Source organism: Leiobunum rupestre, chromosome 11 (assembly GCF_980474605.1).
Source record: "Leiobunum rupestre chromosome 11, qqLeiRupe1.1.hap1, whole genome shotgun sequence".
Classification (NCBI taxonomy): Eukaryota; Metazoa; Arthropoda; class Arachnida; order Opiliones; family Sclerosomatidae; genus Leiobunum; species Leiobunum rupestre.
The window spans coordinates 51,816,458-51,837,432 of NC_143394.1; the positions used below are offsets into that span (position 1 = coordinate 51,816,458).

The following is a 20,975-nucleotide window of genomic DNA, read 5'->3' on the forward strand; positions in this document are numbered from 1 at the left end:
TCCCGGGGCCAGCTTGTATTAGAATCATGTCGGTTGGATTCTTAAACATGTAATCGTAAATGACTCGTTGTCCAAGATTCAAGTTATTCGGGTTATATATTTGACACTCTATCGCGTATTCTTCTTCGCTGAATTCTTTTTTATCTATATTGGTTCTCGATTGGCCCTTGTTAATCGGCCTCAAAGGGATAGATCTTAAAGGCGGCACGTTCGGCGTATCCATATTTACCGAGTGGTTCAACTTTATACTATAACGTACGTTTATATTTGATTGGCAAAAAAAAAAATACAAAACAACAATAAATACAAAATTGTTCGCGTATAGTAACCTTTTTTTCCCCCCAGCTACGATGCTCGTTGATATAAAGAAACGGTATACTTAATAGTTTGGTAGAAGGGCTCCTCTTATATTATACTTGTCAAACAAATCCACTAACAAGTCATTTTGTAGTTCGCAGCGCGCTATCGCGAGTACAATTACAGCCAACAGTAGAAATAAAACGCATAATATAGGCAATCCGATTATAAACAATACACCAGAAAATAACAAACTAGCGCCTGCGACGTAGTTTAAATATTTATTCACATCGACTCTTAGCATAAAGCGTTTGTTGTATTGTTCGTACGATTCGGGGTCGAACTTGACTCGCTCGGCCATAGCCTGTTTTTCCGCGGCATCCATTTCCGATTGGTTACCGTTCAGATTTATTTCATCGCCTTTATCGATACGAGATCCTTCGGAATTAATTACCAACGAGTCCAAATATATAATACGATCGATTAACGATTCAATTTGTACCTCCATCATTTCCTCTTCGCTCAAAATCAAAGCTACGAAATTGTCAAATCGGAAATCGGCGGTAGCTGTTTCTAAGGCTCGTCTAAAAGCCAGCTCTCCGTTTTGCATTACAATATCGGGCATTTCTGGTGGAAATAAGTTATTATAGCCGTATGGATCCCAGAAGGTAAACAAAAGACCCAACAACATCGTTCCGACTAAAATCCATCCAATAACGGATGCCGCGGCACTCAATATTTTTGTCAACATAACTGCCGCTTTAGCACCGACTCGCAAAGCCATAGACGTCACCATTTTAATACCTAAACTCTTTACGCTGCTCGCTAAAACTTTAGTACCTATCGATCCACCAATATGTAGAAGTTCTTTTCCGAGATACGACGTTAGTTTTTCTATAATTTTCTTACACAAAACCTTAAGTTGGTCTAAAGCGAGACTAGTAGCAAAATCAAATCCGACTTGCGCCCAAAACGTTGGATCTGTAGTTATCATTTCGAGCAACTGTAAAAACACTTCTTTCGCTTTTTTAGTCCACGACGTATCTTGTTCCCCCTCCTCATCGCCGCCAAAACGTTCCTCTTCAAAGCTCGAGTAACCGTCTCGTTTCGCGTCTAACGTTTTATTTGTAGAGTTTTCAGGTCGACCCATTTGCGCGAGCATAAAACCAGACGCGTCTTCCGAGAGTATCTCAGCTCGCCGCCTGTAATTTACGAAATCAATTAAAGTTGGTTTGTCGCTAGATTTATGGCGTTCGCCGCCGCCGCTGGCACCACCGATATTTTTATAGTAAGCCGCTTTATTCGTTGGTGGTCTAGGCTTGGTATCAATTAGCTCGGGAACGACGAATGTCGGATTTATATTTTTTCGCCAACCATCTAACGTATATATTGCTGGTATTTCGGGTAAAATTGGTAAATTGCTCGGTAGATCGAATGGTTTGTTTCCATTTGAAAGTAGTCTTATACTCGACTTCGCGGTATTAATTAAAGACATTCCAATTACGGAATCTAAAACCAATTCCCATACCGTCATCGCGCACGATCCGTCTTTTTCCAAATGACGATCGTAGTAGTTACAATAGGCTTCGTTTGATTTATACGTAAACCCACAACCGTACGGGTTTTGACTTTTCGATCTACTAAACCCCGTAGGCATGTCGTTCAGTCGGGTTTCGTATTTCGTATCCGATCGGTAAAAGGTCTTTTCTAAATACGAAACCATGTTTGAATTGACAAGCCGACACGTATTATTATGCCAATTTAACATTGGCGTATCGGGCGCTCTAGATCCATCTTCGTCGTACGATATTTTTGCTGCTGTATTAAAACACGCCGGCTGGCATTGTATATCGTAGCTATCGTCGCCGACGTAATAGTAACTGGCTTTATTATTCGGAGTGCAGACGTCTTTTTCTTTGATGGGATTACACGATAAACGTCTGCATAAATCTTCCGTTATTTCGACATCTACGACTTTCGCCGCGTGTTTGACGGTGGAGGGTATATAATAATCGTCGTTAGTGGCATCGCGAACAGTCACGTTTAACCAAGAGGCTAAGTGCGGGGCCTTCTGATTTATCTTTCGAATTAAGCGAATTTTGTTATTGCTTTCCGCAAATTTTCCGGCCGCCCCGATATCGTCTTCCGTATAAGTAGACATGTCGTCGATACAAGAAATTATTAATATTTGCGACGACAGAATAGATACGACACTATTTACCGCTCCAACGTTCGCGTTGTCGGTAGACGGTACATCTTGCACCAAAAAATCTTCCATACTCGCAGCTTCCGGATATGAAGTGACCAAAGTAACACGCAATAATAATGTTAAAAATACGGACACGTATTTTCCGTCGATGCTTGGATATATGTCGTCCGGTTTTGTGGATCAAAATTGTATTGGTCCGCATTTTAATGATCGTTCGCCGTTAAACGTTTTAGAATGGAACGTGTTGTGGAAGCAGTTTAACGCCTATTTGTTGAAGTTTGGAAATGTAAGACCCCAAAACGCGGATTCGTCCGTAATTGAATTTTTAGATAATTTTAAAAATACCTTCCTTTGGCTGAAAAATACGTATTATTACAAAAACCTTCGTATCCTAATTAATGGTTTGGCATTTATCGATAGTGATATCAACAGATGCGACGAGTTAAGAAGCGCGCGAAAACGAGGCACCGACGAAGAACGATCGAAATGGTTGTATTACACTCCGCTTCAAAATTTAATGTACGAAACGTTATATCCAGGAGCCATTATCGACATGGCGTGGTTTAAATCCGATACTGATTCTGACGTAGTGGTGTTAGGGGTTTCGACATTCTTGTCAAATTTATTATCTAAAATCAGCAACGGAGGAATTGTTAGGCCGCTACTAGTTAAAACTAGACTGCCGACTGTCAAACGCGATTATACCTTGGCAAATATAACTACGCATATGTATCGATCTATCGGTCGCGCTGGATGTCGCGATATAGTCGATTCGGCGGAGAACTTTAATTTGAATCCGTACGCGCCTTCCTATTTAAATATCCATAATATAACGCGACCGGATTCTAAAAAGGATTATATTTTGGCGTCTGATATATCTAAGTTACTCGAAAATCCGAACGAAGAAAAAGAAGAAGAAGTAGTTCAAAATGCGTCCGCACCAACGTTCGAAATGGAAGATTGTAGCGATATTGACCTGTTTGAATGAAATGTTATTAGTATTCGCGTTTTATGTTTACTGATTGTAAATAGTATATTCTGATGTATAAAAGAACTATTATTTAAAACTTATTGTTTTTTTTTTGTTTGTATTGTTTCGGTTTTTTTTATATGAACGACGGAATGGGCGAACCAATGGATCAAACTGTCACTTCAAATGATAGAACATTTACGTGTTCGTTGGGTTCGTGCGCCAATAATGGTACAAATCCGTTTTCAAACGAATCGAGCGGTCATATATCCATATCCGCTCGGTTTTTAGACGTAGATAGCATTAGAAATAATATTTACGAAGTAACAAGAGCTATAGGCGAAAGTATTAGCGAATACAAAGATTGGCTGAAAGCGAAAGAAAGCGAATTTGAAATTAAATTTACGCTTCACGAGGTGAAATCGAATGTCGCGACCTTCAATAAAGTAAACGCCGTTTTGGCTAAAATCAAGCAAGGCAAAGCGACTTTAAACTCTTGGTTTATAAATTTGCAAGAACAATCATCCGATCTATTAGATAATTTGGGTCGCTATTCGGAAGCGTCGACGAATATACGCAGTCTTAGCGGCGATACGACGTTGGGCGGTTTGCCCGAAAGCCCGGTGGCATTAGCTAAACAGCGTATTACTAAATCCAAGTCTATTCAAAAGCAATTAACTCTAGCTATGCACGCCGAAACCAAAATTAAAACCCAATTGGGCGCGATACAATCGCAAAGTGAATTATTTTATCGGGGACTTATAAAAGTGAAGAAAAAAACTTTAGATCTTAAAGAGTTGGGGCTCTTGATAGACGAGCTTTCTGAAAATGATTCGCCCTTAACTCGCGTACAAAAGAACCTAGCCAATATAATAACCTCGTCGAATATCGCGTTTAATTTAGCGACGGTCGATCCTCCAACGGTGACAATAAATAATCGCAATTTTAGCACTAGCTTACGAACAAATCCGCCGATAAGCGCGGCTAGTGTTTTGGAAAACTTACGACTGATTGAAGAAAATACGATATACACCCCGAACACTAAAGATAGAATTGAAGATTTCATAAAGATCGTAAATGATATTGGAATCGAAGAGGGCGCTCCGAAAGAACAAATCAACGCTTTGATTCAAAAAATCCGGACAAATACCCCAGCCAACGTCATTCGAGCGCTTAGAGCCGAGGTCAGAATCGAGGACGGGGTGTTTTTACGCCTTGAACGTTTGAAACAATTGATAAGGAATTTGGACCAGTCGGATAGCGTATATAAAGAACAACTAATAAGCATTTACAATGAAACTGAAAGTTTCGCTCTACAATTATTACCTACCCTTTAAGATTCAATTTTTTCTCACTTCTTCCAATTTTAACCGTACATATAGATTTTATATTATAGCGCGGCGTTTATTATAGAATGGGATTTAAAAAAAAATGTTTATTAAATTCGGAAATTCAAACGGCGACGTATTTAATCCTTCGTGGGAAGGGCCGTTGAATATTTCGAGACAGCTATTAGGCTCGTTTCTTACTTTCGACGATGGTATCGTGATCGTAGACAGGGCTCCGACGCAAAAAACTTCGCAAATTTCTATTCGAGATATAGTTACCGCGATTCGAAATGTCTGGCCTTTGTACGTTAATAACGACGAAATAAATATTTATCTTCCAAGAATGAACGGTAATTTATTTATCGAAACAGACATACAAAAGCAACTGCTCGATTTATCGGATCGCGTAAATATGATTCAGATCTAAGGATATAAACTATTTTTTTTCTCATTGCCTAAACGCGCTAGAAAGCGCGCGCGTGTTTGTGTGTGTGTGTGTCTGTGAGGAAGGGGGGGGGGGGGATATTACTTAATTTTATTTATCATTAAGAAGGGGCGTAATATAGTTATACAGAAATTGTATCCGTTCCTTTTAAGATTGAACCGTTGAATAAAATAATATTAGAGAACCAAAATTTTACGTAATAAATATGAGCTACAAACAATTAGTTCCACAAGTCAATGACAATGTCAAAGTTGAATCCGTTCCAAACTACAATAATAACGATGGAGGATTGTTAAAGGAAGAAATAAAAGAACGTCTCGATGACGAGGTGTTCGACAATGACGGATACGATTCCAGCGGTGATGGTTATAGCGACTATGACGATGATCAATCGGCAAAACACCATTTAAGCGATAACGAAAGCGAAGAAGTCTTAACCGATGTTTCGGGTGATGAGTGGATTTCTCTCGCTAATGATGAAGTAGATTTTAATACAGACTGCGAAATCGATAACGAATTTTCAGATAACAACGTTAATATAAATGGAAATCCAACGCCATCTCCCAAATCTAAAAAAAATATAAACACTTAATTGAAACGGGGGGGGGGACAAATACACCTCCCCGGACCATAAATAATATTCAAAACCATTTAATATTAATTCTATCGTCTTTATTCTTTCATATCAAACAAATGCAATTGCGAGCGTAACAATTATCGCATAGTTGACCTATATCATTTTGATTTATTATAACGGTGCAATATTGCCGTTTAGTAGGTGTTGGGAATATTTTATTATATACAATTTTTTGTTCCAATCGCGTAGTATCATTTAAAGACGAACTTATATTTACAAATTCAGGCTGATCCAATTTCAAAATTTTACATTTCGGTTGGTTTTTTAACACGTCGGGTATACGATACTCCTCGCCATATATGCGTTTACGCGTAACGACTTTTTCGGTATAAAATTTGCATGGGTTATCGCGTGGCCGGACGCTTCCTTCCTCAAAATAAAAATTATCCACATTTTTCGAGCAAGTCGGCGCGGATGTTGGACTTGTTGGTGGTACGTCCGATGATGGCGAATGAATGGGACTGCTTCGCTGGTAATACGATGGCGAATGAGGCGGACTGATTGGTTCGTATCGAACTGGCGACGACTGTAAAAATGCTGAGCTACTTGTTTCGTCGTAATCCATGAGTTTTTTTTATTATTTGTAGGAAAATGGAATCCACGCACCTATATACGCTTCCAACTATCTTTGTCCGACGTGATTATAGTGGGGGTGGCGCGAGATGGTTTAACACGATACGGTGTATATACTATTTAGCTCCCGGTTCAAAAAAAAAAACAATGCTTCGAATTAAAAGAAAACCTTTAAGAAGAATAAAACGGAAAATTCAAAAAGAACCACTCGACCAAATTTCTTTAAATTTAGCGATCGCGACGACTAGTAACTACTTAACGAATCGAATGCCTACGGCGACGGAGATGTTAAACGATATTCGAACCCGAGCTTCGCAATTTGTTCACGCCTCTTCGACGACTTATAATACCGTCGTAACTTTGGATCCGTTATTACCGATGCTCGCGAAACCCGTCGATCCGAATAAAATAAACTACGCCGACTATGTGTACGAAGAAAAATACGACGGCGAACGACTACTGAGTGCCGTCTCCAACGCGGAACAACGCGCGTTTTATACGCGAACGTTAAACCGCGCGTCATTCGCGTACCCAATAATCCTAGCTGATGGATTTACTAATTGCGTGTTTGACGGCGAATTGATATATACCGACGAACGAAATCAAATCGTACCTATATGCGATACTGGTTTCCGAAAGGGACTGAACTCCGCGTACAAAGTGTTCGACGTTCAGTACGTGAACGGGATCCCCGTGCATTTTAAACCCTTACTGGAACGTAAAAACCTTCTCGTTAAATGTTTAGTCGAAACGGAACGTGTCCAAATATCAGCGTATACCAAATGCGTATCTCAAAGCCAAACTTTACGGGCATTTGATAAAGTTACGAACGCTGGTGGCGAAGGTCTTATCTTGAAAGAACAAAATGAACCTTATATACCAAACAAAAGATGTTGGATCAAACTAAAGTCTTTACACATTAACGAACGAAAAGAAGAGTTCGAGTTGTACGCTCGGCGTATTTTGCCGGATAAAAACAATATACCTAATATTTTAGAATGCGGATATTACGAGAACAACGAATTCCAACTCGTCTGTAAAGTTGCTAGCGGTATCGATTCGGAAAAAAGAAATCAGATAAAGATGCTTGTAAATCCTAACGATGGTTTCTTTTTAAAACCAACTATAGTAACGATTATTGCCGATAAATTAACGCGCAAAAAATCGCTTCGACATCCGTGTCTGAGCCGTATACGATTTGATTTGGATGACATTGATATCAAACTATTCGAGCGTTAGCTTTATCCACACACACATATATAGCGCCAACATTAGCGACACGTCCGGTTATTTCCAAAATAGTATCGTTTGTTAACACGTAGACGTACATTGTAACTGCTTTTCTTTCAAATTAACTTAAAATGGAATCGTCGACGAGTGAAAGTGTAATTGTTAGTGAAGGACCACCTCCGAGCTCTCCAATTATTGTATCCAACGTTTCTACCGTATCATCAGTGCCAGCCATCGTACCGTCGCCAAGTTATTTATCCGCTACCGAGTCGAAAAAGCGTAAAGCCGTGTCCGCGACTGTAAATTTATATCAATTTATCAAGATATTATGGCGCGCTTATAATGATATAAAAGTTATCAGTACGGCGAAGCAGCTAATAATTCCCAACTCGTTCGTATCTTATTTGGATGAAGCGACAACGCAACAACTACCAACTAAAATTGCAAAACCCCGGGATTTCGATACCGAACCCAACGGAGACGAAATTGGCGCTGAAGATGCAGCGACCATCGCGGCTAACGAGAACTATAAATTGCAATGTAAACGTTCGATATTTATGACAATCGTGGCGCGACTATTTGCCGATTTTGAAAAAGCAAATGTCAATTTACAATTTCAAAAGGAACATTTAAAATATTTCTTGGCTACGCATTCGAGATTTGTCACGCCGAATGATTTTATCGATACGAATAAATTGGTAAAGCATGAAAAAAAACCCAAAAGCGTCGGACAATTAAGTAATGGTGGAATCCTAGTCGAATATATCAAAACTTTGGATTTGTTCGCGAGCAATTTGAGTCGTAGCGATAAAGACGATGTTAAGGCTTTACGGTTTATCGTGGAAAACGGTATCGAGCTATCGCCCAAAATGTACAAGCTAATTGGTGAATTAAAATTTAAAGACGCCGAATACGAAGAAGACGAAATCGACACGAAACGAGAAGATTACGTAAGAATTCAAATTTCCAATTTCAAACGTTCGACGGTGTTAATAACCAACTGTCTAACTATGATCTTCGACGGATACCAATTTATTCTGCCACCTTTGAGCACCGAAAAGGACTTACAAAAAAACATGATACTGAAAGCGTCGTTAGGAAAAGAAGAATACCTTTTGTTGGATGTCTTAATGTCTACAAAAAATAAAGTATTAGATATTATCCAAACCAATATAAAAGATTGCGTTTTATCTTCAAACTACTTTGAACGTATAACGTTGATTAATAAACTATTCAATAACGTAAAAACGGTAACAGCTACGGCGGAACGTATCGAAACGAGTTACATCCAGAAGAAGAAAGACGGGTTTGGACCTTCGTATATCTACTACAAGCCAAATTTGACAGTCGCGGTAATTGGTACATTTGAAAAGCACGCGTGGTTGGCATTCAGATCGGACGACGGTTTAGTATGCAAGTTAAAATCAAATATATCTGGTCCAACGTCGGCTCTTATTGGAACAACAATGTACAAGTCAAACAAATCAACTAACGCCGTTAACCGTACCGATGGTTCATTAACTATCACACTAAATAACGCGGAAGTTGCAGTTACCGGTGTTGATGCCAACAACATCAATTTATTTGAACGCGTCATTCCCGTGGAGCTTAAAGACGGGTACAAGTTGGGAAATATCAGTCGTCATGAAGTAGCTCATATTAGCGAGTACAAGCCGCCAACCACGTCGAAGGAGAACGCCACGTTTCAATCGATGAAGCAACTATTCAATAATCCCAATAACATAGATCAAATCGTTGCCTTGTTAGCGCAATCTACAGCATTCAAAGATATTCAAGAAAAATTAAATAGCTTGAATCAAGAAATAACTGTAAATACCGGAGACTATGACGATTAAATATTAATTATTTTTTTTATTCTCTTCTAAACTTAAATACTATAGACTTGATAAATTATCTTTCCCTTCACCTCCAATACACGCGTTACTTACATATCAATATTCGCAATAAAAAATAAAAAAAACGACCAACTAAATGGGTGTGTGTGTTTTTTTTTGTAACTCATATCTGGCTTAGTAAATTATTTATGTCGCTTTTTGTATCATTTTGTCGTGATTCCTCGTAAAGTTTCCTTAACGACGCGAATCCTTGCTCCGTAGCCGCGGATGTTAGGAATTTATTACCCAAAACGTAATAATCCGAGTCCGCGATCCTTTGTCTGGACCCTTCTAGTAAAGCTTCGTACGACTCGTAGGATATGTGTTTAATGAATTTGGAAACTTCGGGGGCTTTCGCTAGCTGACCGATTAAATATTTAGCTCTAGCTTTTGGAGTATCTAGTCTGCACATGGCGATTATATGATTATTGCCATCGTAATTTTTTATTAGATCAGAAAGTAATAGTTTGCTGGCGCGTTCTTTTCTCCAAGCTTGAATTACCCGACTTCTAACTACTAAATCCATAACGAAACTTAGCATATTCGCTTTGATATCGTTAGAGCACATATTTTCTATAGGTCTCGAATAATGCAAAAGACACGTGTAAAATACGCCTAAATTAGCGACTTTAATCGTTTTATCGTATACGTATCCCGGTTTAAATAGCAAAGTAGATTCGTAACGCGATAAACAATAGTAAATTCTATTTAGATCAGTGTCGTTCGTTTGCGATCGAGCCAACGTACCTTGTTCGTCAGGCAATTGGGAGTACAAACACGCGCCATTCCATCGCGTTGGTTCGGTAGAAGACAATAGTCCCGTCTCCGGATCGTTTATATAATTCCGAATGATATCGAAACTAATAGATTGCGTGGTTGAATCCACGTAATCGTCTTTTACGTCTAAATCTTTGCCCATTTTAGCGGCCAATTTAACGAACATTAATACATCTTCTAGGTGATTGTCAGCTGCAGCTGTAGATTCTATCATTATATTCGTTAATCGTTCGCACAAATTTACTTGTTCTTCGTGACTTCCGGACGATATTTGAAACGATACAGTCATCAATTCTTTTAATTTATCGTAAGGTATAACTCGTAAATTATTTAAACATTTATCCTCTTTATCATCGTCGCAATTGATATAAATTGTGGGGACGCTAATCAAAACTCCGTAATTACCAACGTCGCTGGGTTTAACCGGCTCCGAATCTAAAATGTCATCCATTCCTATCTTCGTGCGTGCGTGTGTGCCTGCGTGCGTCAATTATTTATTTATTTATTTATTTAAAAAAAACGCGTTTGAAGCGTTGAAATCGAATCAATCATCTATCTATATCCGAAAAATATATATATATATATAAACCACTGATATCAGTAAACATCACCCTCCTCCACCGCCCCCCCCCCCCATCCTATACATTCTAAGGGACTTGGATATTGGCGATACTACCAACAATCATAGTCATGTACTTATCGTAAGCCATTATTTGGTTTAAATTGGGAGAGAAGATCGTATGCATTCCCATTCGGCTAAAAAATGTTTTAACGACGTTCATTAGTCGCGTATCTTCCGTAGAAATGACGGACACTAAATCATTATCCGGCTGCTCTCGCGACGCTGATAGCAAGTAGCGACTGTAAACTCTCACAATTAGATTATTATCAAATAGAAAATATCCCTTTTTCAAATTCGTCCGTATAAAATTTCGAGGCATGATCAAAACCAACATAGATACGCTGGCGGGCAATATTAGACGATGTACGTTTCCGGTTAGTTCGTCGTACGCTATATTCGAGATCTGATGTCGTTTTTGAGCGTATCGATATTCAACAAACGACGAATCGGTATTCGGTTGCCCTCTAAACCAGTAGAAATTATTTTTCGGGGGGTCTTTAACGTTTCCGTATATCGTATTAGAGACGGTCAGAATTGGATAAGGGTCTTTGCCGTAAAACTCATCTATAGTTTTAATATAATCAGTCGTTAAAGGACGATCGGAAAATATATAAAGACGCCGCGGCACTCCTTTAGACACTATCGCTTCGTTAGCATCTGGCGAGACACCATCCGGAATACCAGTGACCGCTATAGTTATAAATTGATTCCCATCGAGCGTCAATTTCTTAATATCGCCGCGTACGTCGGTTTTATACGGTCTAGAGTGCGCGTATGGATATTTATTTGTAAAATTAGTATATAATTCGACATCCCGCCCATCAGTCAACGACATTATGAACGCCGAGTCTGGTAATGATAAATATATTTATTTCCAGTCCCACCAACCCCCACCCCCAACTTTATAAATATATCACTATTTTCTAAACAGTAAATAATATATAATAAAATTAATAATGGACCACCAATTAGACGTTCGAACTATCGTTGGTGAAGAAGAGAAAAAAGACCTTGACCTCCAAAAGCCAATTTATAGCGACGAAGTTCGACATTCGATTATACACTACGAACCGGAATGGCCAATATGCACTTATAACGAAAATTCCAGACGAACTATTGATAAAAAACCGACACCGACAGCTTCGGAAATCTTTTCCAAACTCGATGGGTGGTCAAAGTGTACGGAAATATGTATCGACGGTATGAGCGGTACTGGAAAAAGTACATTGGCCAACAGTATGAATCGTCAGTGTATTAAAATTAACGATTTATGTCCGCGAATCACTCGCGGCTCGGAATACAATTGCTGCCCGATTAAATCATTAGAGTACATGATGCTCCAACAATATACTCGGGCCGAAAATGTTTGTTGGGATCGATGTTCTTATTCGAATTTAATTTTCTACTACGTTCACTATTTAATGTTTGAATACCAAAGCGCGCCAATACCGAAAGATATTCAATTGGTTCTACCGATGCTAAACAATTTAGCCTTAGCTACGAACTTGGAAAAAACAATCGCGTTCCTGAAATCTATAAAAACGATACCAACTTTATTTCTCGTATGTAGTGACTTGAATTTTATAGCGCTGGCGTTAAACGATCGCGGCGGATTAAATGATCTTTACAACTCGAAAGAGTACAACTATCAAATGGCCCAACTTCACGCGTATACTTATTTTGCTGAAATATTAGATAACCCGTTGATTGATTTGCGCGATCTATTTGAGCGGAACTACAATCTAGGAGACATCCAACGCGAAATTAAATATAAAATCGATCAACCTAAGAAAATGGAACCAATCGTTTACAAACCACCCATTTTTGAGGCTAACGCGTTTAGTAGAGCATTAGAAGATATTGCCGATGATGTATTGATTTATAATCACAGTTTAAAATGATTGTCACGTTGTGTATAAGAAAACGAAACGCAATAAACTCGTTACATATCCCGAATCTAATTCTTTGTATTTTTGTATTTTTTTTTATTTTCGCTATAGATTTAATTTCGTTTTTGCTGTCTTTCCGTACTAACGATATTTCGTCGATTTACTCGTTTCTATATAACGTAAAAGCCGGAGCCCATTGCGAATTGGACGAAAGCGAAGACGCCATCGACGAACTAGATCCAATTTTGAATACCCAATCGAGTTTGAACGGATATAGCGTTGGTACACGATTGTATCGTTGGAGCAAAATCGACATTCCTATGAACGTTTCTGATTTTGGTATAACAATTATAATGATGATGTTTGCCAAATATTACGCGCGAGGGCAATATCATTTATTCGTAAACAACTTTCGAACCATTAAAGAATTGGAATTAATCGAGCAATTTATAAACGAATACAACAAATCGAGGGTTAAACTCCCAATCAACTTGGCGACTCACGAAAAATACAGTATTAAAAAGAATAAACATTTATTTCAAAACCGTGGACACCTAACGGTAGAGTCGTTTAAACTCGTCACTGCGATTATGAAATTACCAACTATCACGCCGGAACAGTTTATAGAGCTTATATCGCGATACCACATAAGCATTATCGAGTCATTTTATATTTTGACCAGCATAACTAAAGACTGCAAAGTTATATTAGAATGCCGGGAACTTGGCGACAGAAAATTAAATTACAAATTTAACAAACCCATTAAAGCTGCAACTTATACTGGGGATTATTGGTTTATAGTCCCACCAAAATCAACTTGGTTCGCGTTTCATCAAAACAAGTATGTATACATATATATATATATATATATATATATATATATATATATATATATATATATATATATATATATATATTCGTCGTATAATACTAATCTCCGCCTTTTTTTGGGGGTGGGTGGGCTCTCTTCAGATGGACGTATTCGACGTACGTGAGTCGAGATTGCGACAAACTGATGGAGTCATTTAGAAATATGGACGGTATTATCGTCGGATTTATATACAACAACACCGTGTATCCTATAATTTTCGAAACTCCGACGCTGGTAGGTCGATGGGCCGATACCGTTAAATTTATATTAAACTCCAATTTAAATTGCGCGTTCAACGGTGACCAACCACACGTAACTAGATCGAAAAACATTTTTTTTGTAAAACATTCGATAACTTCCTTGTTTAAGTTGATTGCGTAGTAAATTAAAATAGAATAAAACTCTTTATAATCGGTTTTTCATTCGTAATATAGCCGTATTAAAATATATCTCCGCGTTGAGCCCGATCCCTCCACCCCCACTCCCCCTTACATAGCTACGCGGGTATACTAAATATATTCGGCAATACCCATACAAGTATTACGCCATCAGTTTTATAATGCCCATATATTGGTTGATTTAGTGGATTTAGTGATATATTAACATCATAAAAGAAATCTAGTAATTATCCGGATCAATCTCGCTGAATAATAAAATGAAATATTGTATTTACTAATTCACCATGGTAATAAAATAAATTGAAATATTGTTCTGAGATATATAGCGCCCGTTGTTGTTTGTGGGGGGGGGGGCATTGGTTTCACCCCCTATTTTTTCTGATTAGCAGTACGGAATAAAAAAGAGCGCCTTATACGTCGGAAATTAGGGTACTTATAAATAAAATAAAAATTTACAGTAAAGACAATGCTCCGTATACATCGTTAGTCGTAGGTACTATAAATCGCGTATATTCGGGCGTCCAGTTACAAAGCGAATCGTCAACTAATACCGATTTGGTAAACTTGCAGTTTGTAAAATAGTTATATAAGTATAATAAATTTTTATTCGCTTTCGGGTCTGTACTATTATTACTTAACACCAAATCGAATAAACTTTTCTTTTCGTGGGACTCGTAATCTTCGATAAACTTAAATACGTGTTCGTCTACGTGAAGCGAAGAACCGTGAGACCATAATACTACCAAATCGTAGGCGCGTCGAGCGCAACGTAACATCACGTCGGCATTTTTCAATTTGCGACCATCGTCGTCTATAAGTGTCCGATCTAAATCGAAAACGATGATAGAGCGATATTTATCTATAGACGATGCCCAGCTGATAGCCCTACGAACGGCGTTATACAAATCGTATTCATCAACGCGATCGAGATACGTGGAACAAACGGTTAATGGATCGTCTTTAGTCCATATAACGTACCGAGGTCCGTTCTGCTCGATAGTATATATTGGCGTAGTTGCTTCGAACCAATAACTCGTTAGGTGAGGCTTCATTCCGCTTCCGATAGCCAAATTTTTGCAATAAAATGGCTCCAATACGGCGCGCATGGACTCGTGTCGATTTTCAAGAACCACATCGACTTGAAAATCAGGATCTAATGTTAATTTCTCCAACTCAATCACGTTATAATACAATCGTACGCTAAATTGCGTTACGATTTTGTAATATTTGGGATGGACAATTAAGTCTGGCAATTCAACGGAACCGTGGAAGTTCATACTTAAAGTTATTTTATAATAATAATAATGAAATCCAAAAGACGAATACACTTAAAGTTACATTTTATTTATGTTCAAAACTATACCACCATTAAATACTACATTGACAAAATGTTGTATAATATATAAATTGTAAATAAATTTTTTTTTTAAATGTCGGTTATTAAATGAGAATTAGAAAAATAAGTCACACTCACAATTTCGAAACCAAATACTAACAAAAACTAAAAAAATAATTGTGTTTTTTTTGGGGGGAGGGGGGGGGGGAGACGCTACTGTTTCGAAACTACTAGTACTATTGCTACTACTATTACTACTACTACTACTACTACTACTACTTCTACTACTCCTCGGAATAGCGGGGCCATATACATCCGAGTATTAAAAAAGCATATCGTGATTAGCTTCCGTTTCCAATGCATCGGTGGCGTTATGACAATATTCGGTTATAGTTAATCGATCAAAAGATTCGGAACAATAAACAGATTTATCATCTATGAAATTTATATACGACGCGAGACCGATAAACTTAACAAATTGGCGCATTTTTAATTCAACCGTGGTGGTGGCGGCCAAGCTTCCATCGCGAACCCGAGGGACGTGGACGATCGTAGCGGCGATTTGTTTTTGTTTATTATTTAGCGCCGATAACTTTTCAAAGTCGCAATCGTTGTAAATAGGATTAATGTGTCGATTTCGCGACTCGTACTGATGCTTGTAGTAGTTATACAAAACGTAAAAGCCTTCGGTGAACGATTGCCCGTCGATGGTTGGGTCTTCGCACTCGATATTACATTCGACGTAATTGCTATTTGAGTCAATTTTCTTTCTAAACGCGACTCTAAATTCGTAATTCAGACCGTCAATCCTCAAAAGTACGCTCCAATAAATAATTTTTTTGGTATTTCCGCTTTTAATATCCGACAGCGGTATCATTTTATCCAAGGGCACTTCGATAGACCCAGTTAATGCGAATTCCGCGCCGCGACAATTAAATTTTGATCTAAAAATTCGCAATTTTGACGTTATTCTCTGATTTGGCCGACCCAAAAAGTCTACTCTGGTTATAACGTTGACCGATTCGTGACGCGCTCCTTCAAAATATTTTGTAGAAAATTTATCTTCGTTAAAGAAAACGTCAATTTCCGAACTCCAATATTGTCTTCGATTCACGTACACGCCATTTATGATCCGATTGGCGTGGCGGATGGTAGACTGCTTGGCGATAATCGGTTCCTTAAACATGGCGTTGCCAGAATATTCGACTTCGTTCATATTTCCGAAAACTTTCATGTGAGGCGCCGTTTCAAATAGAGAATCCACCGTCGGCACGATAAAGCATTCATCGCGTTTGCTAGCTTTGACGTACACGTTGGGTCGCTGATGTATAGATTTTTCCGCCCATATTTCAACGTTTTCGCCCATAGATTTCGCCGGTCTCGTACCATTTGACCGTGCGGGTTCTGGGGCGCTGATAGTAGCTTGAAAACCTCTCATATACTCCAACGTGTATATTTTACCAACTGGTTCCATAGTACTTGTTTCGAATTATAAATCGGAGGGAGGGGGGGGGGGGGCAGCTAGGGTTTTGGAAAAGCAGCTGATTTAATAAAACGAGTAGATCGTATAGAGTAGGACGATATTGGTTCCGTAGTTACTCGGCGTAGTTATTGGCGCGATATGCCGTTGACGTGCCCGTTATATAGTATAGTATAGTATAGTATATAGTGAACCGCAATTACGATGGATTTAGGTTTTATAACTTTGTCCGTTATTTTGATATTACTATTATTGATAATTTGGACCATAAATAGAATTAAACGTACGAGCGATTTAGATTCTATATTCTCGGATTTACTAAAAACAAATCCGAATACTAAAGCGTTTTGCCTCGGACGCGATAATAAAAATTCCAATAAATTTAGAAACGTATATCTAAACGAGGAAGGTAAGGCGTATATCAAGTCGGAAACGTTTCCAATCGGGATCGATGGAAATTATAAAACTCAAGAAGAACACGGAACAATTATTGACCTAAGTGATGGTTTTAAAATAACGGGCCTAGATTTAGTGACATTTAACTGCCCAGCCGGTTTCGAAGGTCCAACGTGCGGATTAATACCTTTATGCGGTAAAAATGACGATCATAAATTAAAGGCGTTAACGCATACCCAATTTAACGCGCTCAACCTATTCAGAAATACTCCCTCGAATTCCACGGGATCGACTTCTTACGCCGGGGCGTTAGAGGAACCTACCCATCCGCGTATACGCGTACGTTGCTTGACGAGAGGCGAATACGAACTACAAACATGTCCGGACCACAAGCTGTTAGATAAGAATCTAACTTGCCAACCGTACGATATTTGCGAAGATAAATTGAGCGGATACAAACATAATTACCAAATTGACGATACGGTATTACGAGAAAACGAATTTTACATATGCGATAACAACAAAAGCGAAAAATCTACTTGCGCTAATAATACGGTTTTCAGTCAAGCAAGTAGCGGATGTATAACCAAATCGCCCTGTTTTAACAAACGCTCCGCGCAGTTAACCGTTGATAGTCATAATTATATTCAGTGCGCCAACGATGTTGGTACGCGAATTCATTGCGACGAAGGTATCGTGGAAAAAGATGGCGTATTATCGTGTAAAATTACAACGTGCAAACCTAGGACATTGTCTTTCGATAATGGGACGCTTAAGTATCAATACGGCGTTATAACGTGCGTCGATGATCAACCACGGCGAAAAGTGTGCGATAATAATTCGCGATCAAACACCCCAAAGACGTATAAATATAAATGGGCTGAAGAATTCCACTACACTATAAGCGACTGGCCGAAAGAAATTATGGTTAATAATAATTGCGTTCCCCCCACGGACGATATCATTAAAAACCCAATAATCCAATTAAAGTGGTCTGACGCAATGTCTGACGCGTATCCGTTTAATCTAAAAACCCGACAGTACGTATGCGACGCTTTTACCAAATACCGCTGGGACTATATCAAAGGCGTCACTGTCCCGGAGAATCTCGACTTGTTTATCGACTCGGGAGCGCCTTGCCAAACAAAAGGGTATACTGTCGACGAATTAAAATGGAGTCATTTTCGAATAAGAAAATTCCCCGATAATCCAAATTTAGCGCCAATCGTAATAGGCACCCCCGTCGATTCTTCCATCGATAACGCGAATATGTGGCCCGCGTACGACGAAGCTACGAAAACGTATTCAAATCAAAAATACGAATATCTATATAGCGAACGTAAAATGTTGTTAATAACTTTAATAGACAATACTCCGCCTTTGGGTTTCAACGCGAGAACAAACTCGGGCCCCTTAGAACTATTCGGATACCGAGAAATGCCGTACACGTTTTCCAATGATTATATGTGGTACGTTATATGTTCCGGCCAATTTCAACCGATAGAGTATTCCAGTAACTCTACATTCGAATTGCGCGTTTATGATTGTCCAAAAATATTAAAAACGGACGAAGATTCCATAACCTTCGTACTGTGGAATAATATTGAAAAGGGTGACGAAATTAAACTTACAAATACCTTGTCCTTGACGCGTGAAGGTGTTCAATTTGAAAATGAGTTTCAATCCGCTGGCTACGTACCAATAATTATAAAAAATGACGGTACGTCGGCATTTTTTAGGTATGGAAATATTAAAGTATCGATTACCGACTCTTTAACATTTAATATGCCATAGTTGTAAAGGAAAAAGAAAATCCCAATTAGTGGGGGGGGGGGGAGAGCCACAAAAGCAGGGTCTCTTGTCCCGTATCTATATAAAAAAACCAGGGACGGGTAAATTGGCGCCCATCAGCAAGGCAGATTAGGCAAAATGCTTAGAGCCTACGAAAATTTTAGTAGACATTAGGGCTTACGATTCCATATAATGATAGGGCCAACGAAAGTCCGAAAAGTCGAGTAGACATTAGGGCTTACGATTCCATATAATAATAGGGCCAACGAAAGTCCGAAAAGTCGGTAAATGAGAGATTTTTGCCCAAGGCCTACGTAAAGGTTAAAACGGCCCCATACCCATCCCGGAGGGGGGGGGGGGTTTAGTTTGTGACTCTGACAAAGAGGAGTAGAAACAAATTAAAAAAAGCAATAAAGGATATTTCAACCAGACAATTTTCCGATAAACCGAATCTAGCGCCAATCCTTATAGGTATACTCCCGTTGTTGAGTCTAACAACGGTAATATATGTATGTGGCCTACCTATGATGAACGAATCTCGTTTCTCACCAATAACTGAGAACGCTATCAGATCACTCGCGAACGCATTCGTTTGAATATCTCGTCACGCGCATTTCTCGATGAGAACGTTCGTCTTCTCACTGTTGTTGTTTTTGGCTAAGTGCCAGGTTCATTCAAGAGAGAGAGAGATATATATATATATATACATATATATATATATATATTTATCGCGATCCTTTTGTTTAATATTAGAAAAATAAAACTTTCATTGAGACCCCGTTTTTAGCCGGAGTATGTGTTTGGATTTTTCACCCCCCCCCCCTATCCAATGATTCCTACGGGGGGGGGGGGGAAGACGACGAACCTCGCTTCTTATTAATAAATGAGAAAAGAAGTCCAATTCGCATTTAGACCCCGTTTTTAGCGCAAGTTGGTATTTGGATTTTGCCCCCCCCCCCGTTCTCCATAGGTTTCTACGGGGGAAGGCACTAATCTCGTTTCTCACTAAAAAGTCAGAACGCTATCAGATCACTCGCGAACGCATTCGATTGAATATTTCCTCGCGCACATTTCTCTACGAGGACGTTCTCCTTCTCATGTATATTTACATGTATAAATATATATATATATATATATATATATATATATATATATATAAAATAATATACATGTACATATACATAAGAAGTAGAACGTCCTCGTAGAGAAATGAGCGCGCCGAGATATTCAACCTAAATGCGTTCGCGAGTGATCTGAAAGCGTTCTCACTTCTTCCTTCGAAGCAAGGTTCGTTCCTTCCCCCGTAGGAAACCTATGGAGAGTGGGGGGATGAAATCCAACCACATACTCGGGCTGAAAACTGGGTCGAATTGCGAGTTTAACTTTTCTGATATTAAACGAAAGGAAATTCGAACTCTCATTTAGACCTTGTTTTTAGCACGAGTATATGTTTGGATTCTTCCCCCCCCCCCCCCCGATATCCATAGGTTCCTACGCCCCGTAAGAACCTATGGATATCGGGGGGGGGGGGGGGGGGAACGAATCTCGTTTTTTACTAATAAATGAGAAAAGAAGTGCAACTCGCATTTAGACCCCGTTTTTAGCGCGAGTTGGTATTTGGATTTCGACCCCCTTTTCTCCATAGGTTTCTACGGGGGAAGGAACGAATCTCGATTCTGACTCAAAAGTGAGAACGCTATCAGATCACTCGCGAACGCATTCGATTGATTATCTCCGCGCGCACATTTCTCTACGAGGACGTTCTCCTTCTTATATATATGTACATATATATTATTTTATATATATATATGTATATATATATATATATATA

At 38.8% G+C, this 20,975-nt stretch overlaps 1 protein-coding gene across 1 annotated transcript; it reads right to left on the reverse strand.

Moving 5' to 3' along the window:
• Nucleotides 1-379: 379 nt before the first annotated feature.
• LOC149923263 (uncharacterized) lies at nt 380-2,458 on the reverse strand. Its single transcript, XM_090162383.1, has one exon. It carries the CDS (start codon nt 2,456-2,458, stop codon nt 380-382), a length of 2,079 nt encoding a protein of 692 aa, XP_090018509.1.
• Nucleotides 2,459-20,975: the final 18,517 nt, after the last annotated feature.

Coding starts and splice junctions, on each gene's coding strand:
- LOC149923263 (XM_090162383.1), bottom strand. CDS start 2,458: ATGTCTACTTATACGGAAGACGATATCGGGGCGGCCGGAAAATTTGCG.